This window comes from Quercus lobata, chromosome 8 (assembly GCF_001633185.2).
Source record: "Quercus lobata isolate SW786 chromosome 8, ValleyOak3.0 Primary Assembly, whole genome shotgun sequence".
In the NCBI taxonomy this organism is placed as follows: domain Eukaryota; kingdom Viridiplantae; phylum Streptophyta; class Magnoliopsida; order Fagales; family Fagaceae; genus Quercus; species Quercus lobata.
In genome coordinates this window covers 63,122,426-63,131,836 of record NC_044911.1, presented here as the reverse complement: position 1 = coordinate 63,131,836, position 9,411 = coordinate 63,122,426, and the positions used below count along the sequence as shown (strand labels likewise).

General features: G+C 33.4%; 1 protein-coding gene across 2 annotated transcripts; it reads right to left on the bottom strand.

The window, feature by feature from the left end:
- Positions 1-2,503: 2,503 nt before the first annotated feature.
- On the bottom strand, positions 2,504-9,411 carry LOC115957643 (putative ABC1 protein At2g40090). 2 transcript variants are annotated; one of them, XM_031075939.1, is made up of 13 exons: positions 9,033-9,411; positions 8,779-8,933; positions 8,006-8,131; positions 7,704-7,799; positions 7,460-7,560; positions 7,099-7,135; positions 6,012-6,230; positions 5,456-5,567; positions 4,333-4,424; positions 4,053-4,232; positions 3,623-3,736; positions 3,355-3,426; positions 3,016-3,100 (listed from the first exon to the last, which is right to left on the bottom strand). In XM_031075939.1, exons 1-12 carry the CDS (start codon positions 9,214-9,216, stop codon positions 3,358-3,360), a joined length of 1,485 nt encoding a protein of 494 aa, XP_030931799.1. In that variant the 5' UTR covers positions 9,217-9,411; the 3' UTR covers positions 3,016-3,100; positions 3,355-3,357. The 2 variants fall into 2 exon arrangements, with proteins under 2 accessions (XP_030931798.1, XP_030931799.1); XM_031075938.1 differs by lacking the exon at positions 3,355-3,426 and having other exon boundaries at positions 2,504-3,100; positions 9,033-9,410.

The following is a 9,411-nucleotide window of genomic DNA, read 5'->3' as shown; positions in this document are numbered from 1 at the left end:
GCTTCAAAATTTACGAGAGAGAATAAACCAAATAAATAAGTGAAAATAAAGGGGGAAATAGTTTTATTATTCCTTGGAGTTAGAGACATCAAAACTTCACAACTTTGCCGATACAATAAGTTGTAATTAGCAATGTATAAATATGTATCTATTATTGTAAATATAAACAAGTACATATCATTTAAATGAAAATTTTAATTAAGTATAACTGATTGTTTGTCACTTTTACATGGACTCATCATTTTTTCTCCACTATTTATTACGTGGATAATTGTAACACAAATTGTGTCATTTTATATGGTCTTAAAATTTTTCATATTGACTAATTGATTTAGATGAATATTATCTCAAAATATTAGTTTATAATTTTATATGCACATATGGTTAGTCAATTGTACAAATACTTTATTTTTCCCATTAAAAACAATTGTGGATTGGGGGATTTATGATACCTATTGTTATAATTTTTTATTAATATTTTTATTGTTGTCAAGTTAAAATGGAAGTTCAAATTTTTTATGTTACCTTCATATTTTCAAAATGAAAAAAAAAATTGTCAAAAAATCATATTATTTCTAATAGTGTGTATATATATATATATATACATATATATATATATATATATATATAAAAGAGAGAGGAGTTTATACAAAAACTATATTTTTAGTTTTTTTATTAATAATTTTTCTAATTTTTATATTAAAAATTTTATTTGAAGTAGACAAAAGGCAGCTTTAGGACTTGCGGAAAAAACTAGACAATATAGTGGCAATATTTCATGGTGTAATCAAAAGCGAGTATTTATGAAAGTGCTAGAGATAGATTGGGACATAATGGATGGGCGATGGGTTTGTTTGGCAGAGGCCATATAATAATGCAGTTAATAACCCACCAAACTTTTCGACCAACCCGAGCTCCACCATAAATGACACTATGTATGAGTTATGATATGATACGACACGTTTTACAAGTTTCCCACCAAGTGCAAGTTCCACAAAATGCAAGCTGAACGGCTACATTACTCTACTCTACACCTATGAATGCATCCTCGGGATTATCCTTTTTTTTTTTTTTTTAACCTGAAATTGAATTTGATCACCAATAATGCAATTTTTTTTTTTTTTTTACCATTTTGTTAGTATAATTGTTGATTGAATTTACTGTGGTCAATATTTATAGCTAATAATAAATATGTTACATGTGAGGTAAGAGCATTGTAGCATAATTAGTGGGTAATTTTTAGTATTTTCAAAAGAAATATTCAAGATTCAAATCTGTAATTTATATTGAAAATTGTAATTATAAAATTATCAAAATAATAATAATAAACATGTTAAGCTATTTCTATCCCAATTTACGGATTGAATTTCAACTTGTGCAATACCAATCTGAGGATGTTGATTCAAGTATCCAAAAATTGAGATTCAAAAAAAAAAGAAAAAAAAAGTTAACTTTCTAATTTTTTTTAATTGTTTATCTTAGATCCAGACTCAAGAGAAATAAATTAGCTTTTTAATTTTAAAATTCAACCTTGGTTGGTATTATCTCAATTCTTAGTTTATCACCTTAACCATGTTTTAATTTTTAATTTTTTAAATCTTTTATTTATATTTATAGTCATTGCATAGTAACAGCACGTCTCCAATTGCGTCTCTAGCAACACTCTTTAATGGTACTAGGCAACTAGCTATTGGAGCAATTGGACTCCGAAAATTCCACAAAAGTGATGTTTGGACAACTATTATATAGCATAAATAGACAGATTTAGCAAAACAAAACCACCCGAGTCAATATCTACGAAACCTACTAATAACCAACCAACTACCAACTTTATGTCATTCTCAAAAAAAAACAAACTACCAAGTACCAACTTATGTGGCTCTCAATATAGCGAAGGTGAAAAAAACCCGAAAAGGACATGCAACAAGCCAACAACAATGTTCAAGAAAGTAGACCTTTGACTAATAACTCGAGTTGGAATTATCATAAATAAATAAACTTTTTTTTTTGGAAAAATAAATAAACTCTATTGAGTTTTTTTTTTTTTTTTTTTGAGAAAAAATAAACTCTATTGAGTAGGAAACCTAATTTAACATAGGACCTTCTTCTTTAATAATCAAAAGCCCGAATTATTAATTTTGATTAATTAATTATTAAAAAAGTTTCATTTAAGAATCATTTATGATAGTTGACGGAACTTTTGGATGCTGTTCTTTTTTCTTTCTTTCTTTCTTTTATATTAAAAAAAAAATGATTATTAGAACATTCTAATTAAATCAAAAAGGATTAACAAAGACATATCAGGCTGCAGTAACGTACCAGCATGAACCTCAGAGGAGGAGAGCATACATGATACACCTCATTAGCTTAATTAGAACATTCTAATTAAATCAAAAAGGATTAACAATACTCATCAACACAAAATTGATTACTAATAATTAACAAGAAGTTTCAAATCCTTTGATCGCTACACATGACATCCCAATCCCAAATACTCCATAAATAGTTTCAAATTCTTTTATCACTTGCTTATTAATAATACCAATAAATATTGTCTCTTACAATATCACTCGCCTTGCCTTATTGATGGGCTTTTTAGTTTAACAACACATCGTCACCAAAACTTGGTGCCTAAGAAAAAGGGGAAAAAAAGTATTTTGATCTTTTTTTTTTTTTTTTTTTTTTGCTATAAAAATTTCAACGTCATTGGTCAATCCGCGCTCAGAAATCCCGCAAGTAAATGGGTGAGACCACGGAGACAAAGAATGTGTGAGCCTATTTTGGGGGAAAAAAATGAAAAAAAAATTACAACAGAGTCTTGAGAAAAGTGTTTGCTGGTCCTTGGCTTCACCAAGAGGGAAGGGATCTCCTGCATTAGACTGCATGCATGAGAGAATTACCGCCAAGCAAGAGACTTCCTGAGTTGTAAAAGCCACAAGGCTATCTGCATTCCAAAGAGTCGAACTTCCAACAAGATTTCATCCAAAAAGACATTCAACCAACATAATAATGATTTATTTTGTAACGATTTCGCCTCAATGACTGCCTCAGACGAGACTTTTCCAATGATTAGGAATGTCTGAAGAGAAGATGCCTGCAACTGCTCAATAAACATTTCGATTAATATAGTGCAAGATTTCACCAAGCAACACAAATTAGAAAAATTTTCACAGAAGATGGTACAAGTAATAAAGAGAAAATATTGCATGAAAATTGAAAATCCTCTATTCTGCATAATAGATTTCTTGCCCAAGGTTATGCATGAAAACTTTTGACAGAATTTTACAGAGCTGTATGGTAAAAGGACATTTAAATGAGTGAATTAACCAAGTCAGACAAAAGCTAAAATCTAACCAGTCAAAAAGACTGCCATGAACTGTGACTAACAATGCTGACCAGAGATAAACTGCAACTATGACTAAGCTCCTGAATTCAGACGAAAAATAGAGTTTATATAGTCAAAACCAGATAGTTCAAAATCATTCTTTTGTTTGCTTTGGCTTTGGCTTCATTTTTTGAATTTAAGTTCTTCTACCAAACAGAATGCCTTTCATTGGAATGCCAAAGATCACTCAGCATAATTAAAATAAGGGCAACAAAGAGGTAGAAAAATATATGATACCAGAGAACTGTTAACTGCTCGTAAACAATCATTTGTCTTCAGCATTAACAGAATTACACGCGGCAGTCTCCGCAGAAGTTCTGAAATTTGAGGGAAATACTGAGAAGCATACATCTGAAAGAAAGGGTAGGTATGGTTAAACAATTAATAACAACTATTACGTTAAAAAATATCAACCGCATCTAAGAATGAGCAGAGCAATGCTTCGCATCATAGCATGTCCCAATTAACAAGCTAAAAATAAATTAGAGAATAGCAAGAATATATGGTACATAATTGCAGATCTTTTTTTCTTTTTTGAGAGAGAGAGAGAGAGAGAGGGGGGGGAGGTGAGGAAAGAGAGAGAATCAGCAAAATCATATGTAGGAGCATGTAAATCTTGCATGAAACTTTAGAACTGCACACAATGATTCCTTGGACAGAAGATCACCTGTAGTTCTGAACGGTCACCATCATTGCTTTTTATGACCAAATGATCAACAGATGGGTCAACAACCTTATTCCATGGCCTCATAGTAAGAATTCCTGCAAATAGTGCATATAGATCCTCCCCAGCACCCAATTTCACACAATTTTCCTTTATTGCAGTAGCATCAGCGAATATTAATGCCTGTACCAAATATTTAAACAAGAAAAGAAGCAAGTTGCTTAAAAAAAGGAAACAATGGCTGAAGAGTGGAAGACACCTTTTAAGCAAAGCAATGATTTACCTTCCAAAGTGCAGCATAGTTGGCTCTTGTATGGAAGTCAAGTTCTTTATACAACCCATGGTCTAGAATTATCAACTGTGGTTTTCTTTTTCCTGTATATGAGAAGGGAAGTACATAAGAAATACTTAAGTATATGTCAAAATCACAGAACTCTGAGAGGGAATAAATATGAAAATTTGTAAAACAAAAAAAAAAGTTACACAATTGAGGGTGGGGACATGGAGTAGATCAGATTAAGGGTTTTAGAATGCAGTACCGTACAGTTATTGGTGTATGAGACAATTGCGATAAATAGCATCTCAAGTTTTGACAGGCAAAGTGGCAAAGCTTTACTTTTAAGTATTTTCTATTAAGTTTTTGCCTAACGTAACCATTCAAGTTTTACTTCACTATATGAAGTAATGAGAGATCCCATGATTAAAAAAAAGAAAAGAAAAAAAAAGGGCCATGAGAGATCCTAAGGAGACTTCAATTGTCATGTAGTACAGAAGCATATGAACACAAACCCTTAGAATGTTAGGCTAGTAAACAGGCTGGCAATCTATAGAATTAGGTGGGCTTCCGCTGAATTTTATTTATTTATTTTATTATTTAAAATAAAATAAAAATAAAAAGACAGCACCATGATGTGAATTTTTCTTCTACAGGAGTATCACTGAGATGAAGATTCATTTGCTGAGTCAGCAGATCATCTGAAGATTGTAAGGTTTTCAGAACAAGTGCATTACATTTCTACATGTTTCAACTCAACAAATTTTTTCTTTTTTAAATTTTGGATAATCTATGTGGGTTTTGTTTCTGTTATGACTGGAACACACGCATAAAGTAATGTGGAACACCATAAACATCAGATGGTTGGAAAATCAATTTTCTAAGGAATTACAAGGATGCAGCTGAATCCATTTTTTCAGCAGATTCTACTTGTTCACAAATTTTCTACAGCTTTTTTGTAATATAATATCACAAAAGGGATGATATGCCCACAAGGAATGTAATAATTTGGTGCCAAAATAGTTACCATCCCAGTGGGCTTCTGTTAAGGCTAGGCATGTTTACAGTTGACATGGCTAATATATATATATATATATAATCAGAACTAATGCCTTAAACAGAGAAGCCTCACCCAGAATGCTCCTTTTGGTGGAAGGCAATGGGCGAACTAGCAAGTTGGCTGCATGTGGGTCACAATGCACAAACCCATGTTTGAACATCATCTCAGCGAAAGCTTGACTAACCTGCATAAAGTACAATAAAACCTTTTTTAAATTCTACTGTGTGGTTTAGGCCTTTCAACAACTATCTTAGCCATATTTTCATACAACTAACACATCAAACATATATATGTTCTATTATATGTAGATACCAAATACTTTCCCAATGCAATATTCTATTTGTCTCATGTCTGCGATGTATGTAGTCAAAGACATGAAAGCGCAACTAATTTATAAAGACCTCCAAATGAGCCTTAATAGTATACCATTAGTCAAGACCCCTACATCCAATTACAAATGTAAGTTATGTGACAAAATTAAGTTAAATTACCAGGGTCAATCAACATCGGATTAAGGAGATGACATCTCTATATGTAAGTCATTCTTGATATTGGAAAGGGCAATTTCTTCAGTCTTTAACCTCTTAACAACTACTCTTTACATCTAATACATCATCCATAAACTTACTAATTTTGCAACTTCCTTTGGTTGAATTCCAAGTCTTTGAATGGCCTTCACATCATTTACGTGTGCACCATCCATAAATTCCATCGTTAACAACTTTGAGGTACTTAAATTCCAATACACCTTTGGTGCATATACATAGTCCGCAATATGAGGAGATTGCTTCCGGAAGTTGTCCAAGCATTTCTCACTGTTTTGTGCCTCAACCAAAAAATCCAGTTCCTGCTGACCATGATATCAATGATCAAATGACTATAAAGCTACAAAAGAATATTAGATAATAGCACAATTTGATAATATATGAGAAGCAACAGATGGGATTCTTTCCTAATGGTATGTTACACATGCACCCACTAGTTCTCGAACTCACAACCGCACCTTACACCTTGCTCTTACAAGGGAAGGAGACGGATGTTTAGATTTAAAAGACACTAAGGTTCCACTTTCATCAATGAAACATTAAGATTTCAAGCAAAAATATTTAGCAAAAAAAACACCAGCATCATGTTTGGCAAAAGTTTAAGTCATGTCAAATAAGAGGTAAAAGTTATCTTGTTCGAACTTAGCCATCAAATTTCCATGGCTTACCAACACAATGTTCTTATAAATAATAGCCGCATGTTGCTATCAGCTGATATGTCTTTGTTACCAAATGTGTTTGAAAGTAATTAGTGAAAGTTCATGATATTAAGTTGAAAACAAACAAACTACCTTCATTCAGATGCTTCAAAAAAAGAAATTTTAGGATGACCACCTTCTAACTCAACTGGTAAGCACATCCTAGTGTTTCTAAAGGAGACATCCAAGGTTCAAATCCTCCCTCCCCCAATTATAGAATTATCAAAAAAGATAGTTTGAAACTATGGCAAAATATTTAGAACATGAGCTGAGAGAGTTAGGTCAGATGCCTAACAAGTCACAATTCATTTTTGCAATAGGAAGACAGTATAAGAAACAGAAAGAAAACACAAATGTGTATAATCATTATATTTTTTGAATGTTATAGAAGTATACAATAAATACTGAAAAAGAATTGCAGTGGTAAAGACAATAAATACTGAAAAAGAATTGCAGTGGTAAAGCAACTTGCCTTGGGTACACTTTCACGCATTTCATCAACCAACCACCTGCAGGCAAATGTCAAGAAGACTTCAGTCAGTGCCACCAATTCAAGAGCAGACAAAATCCTACTCAAAAAGACATGCTTAGGAAATTTCGATACATCTTAATGTACATAGAAGAAAGTATCTCTATCCTTGAGTTTTACCAATTTTGGCATGCACATAATCGTGTATCAATGCCAGCTTAGAGCATACTACCTAAAGGCCATTGACGGCCCAAGATTTTTAAATATGCAGAAGTTTTTGTGGTTGACACCTATATGGTCTCTATCTAATTTTCTAGAACCATGGAAAGATACCCAGCAGGCAAAAGAGCAATTATCAAAGTACCTGTAATCAAAAGAAGGAAAAAATCGATGTATGGTGTTCACAATCATATCCACAGTGGCATGATCTGCAGCCGCAGTATCGGTCATGTGAGTGTGCTGGACCTGAATATGAGAAATTATTTGGATATGGGAAGCTAATCCTCATAAGAAATACAACATGTCTCCAAAATAATTCTACATGAAAATTTTGGCTCCAGCTATCACTAATAAAATTCTTTTTAAGAAAATGTCAAAACAAATGAAACCTTCACAGCAACTTTCTGGCCATCAATCGTGCGAGCAACATGAACTTGTGCAAGGGAAGCGCTTGCTATTGGAGTAGGATCAAATTCAGAAAAAATCTGTAGATGAGAGGGCTCAATTAATAGGGCTAATATTGTGACTTTACACAAAATAACTATTAAATCACAAGAAAGACTAAGTATTAAGACCAAAAAAAAAAAAAAAAAAAAACTGTACACACTAGAAAACATCAAATCTAATTTCGAATGGAATAGTTGAGAAATAAGTTCACAAAAAAACTGCCCAAAAAACTAATGATACATACTTTATCTGGTGACTCTCCAAGCTCTTTCTTGATCACTTGGCACACTTGATCATATGAGGAAACTGGACATCTATTCAACATAGACGCCCTCAATGTCTCGACGTACTCCTGAGGTACCAAGTAATCCTGTATAAAGATAGAATCAGTATCGTCCAATAACAAGTTTAAAATGCACTTTACACCGCTCTAATTTTGAAGTCACTTCTGAATCGGTCTCTTAACTTTTTAAACTTGCAATTTACACCCTTCGCTATTATAACGATATCAATGTGCCCCTTCCATCATGGTACATCACATTTATGCAATTAAATCGCCTAAAAACGAAGTTACTTTGAACGGCAACGTAATTTACACCCTTGAATATGAAAACAACTTCAATGTGCCCCTTCTTTGCCATTAACCCACCTAAAATATGAAAGGGCACATTGACAATGTCGTTTTTGATAATTCAATAGTTACAATGGGAGAGACAAAATTTGAACTCTAGACACCTCCGTTAGAAACACTAGAGAGTGTCAATTGAGGCTCTTGGCAAAAGCCAATCGATGTCGTTTTTTTTTTTTTAGTGGGTTGCCTATGTTTTCATATTCAAGGATGTAAAAATTACAAGCTTTCATAGTTAAAGGGACTGATTTAAGAAGCAACTCGAAATTTAAAGTGTAATTTAAAGTGCAGATTTAACCAAAACTTAATTCTAGCTTGTTCTTGTTTCTACTTTCTATAATAACAGAAACAGAAAAATAGAAATCCAATTAAAATTGATGAGAGCATACCATTTGACCAACATGTTGACCTAGTTTGATATAAATTCCACCATTTCTAAAACAAAGCTCTTCAAGTTTACGCGCCGACCTAAGATGAACCTCGTGTTTCACTTTTGATTTCTCAACACTTCCTTCATCCAGTCCCCACAGTGAATATTCATAATCTGACAGAAACCGCGCAAAAAAAAAAATCAAATTTCAAATGTAAAAAAAATAGTGCAAAATATTGCAAAATAATCCAAAATTGACAATTCTAACCCTACCGAAGACGATGGAGGCGGCGGTGATGGAGTCGCGTACGAGGCGGACAGGGACGGCGGTGAAGAGCTTCAGCGCCGTCGCCGGATCGTCCGACTTGGCTATAGTGGCGCCGGCGCCACCGGCACACAAGGCGGTGGAGACCAACGCGAGCTTCTTTCCGGTGCGCCACAGGGCTCGCGTGGCCATTTCCACATTCCACAACTAACTCTCTCTCTCTCTCGTTTATTTTTCTCTAAGCCTTGGTGAAGTAAAAAAAAAGAGCGAAATCAAATTTAAGTTTAGGTAGATAGAGACTACACTCTAGGTGTGGGCTACGAGTCGGGTTGATTTTTTGGGTGGGAAAGTTGGACCGAGTGGTGAATAATAGTACCTGCAATTTAG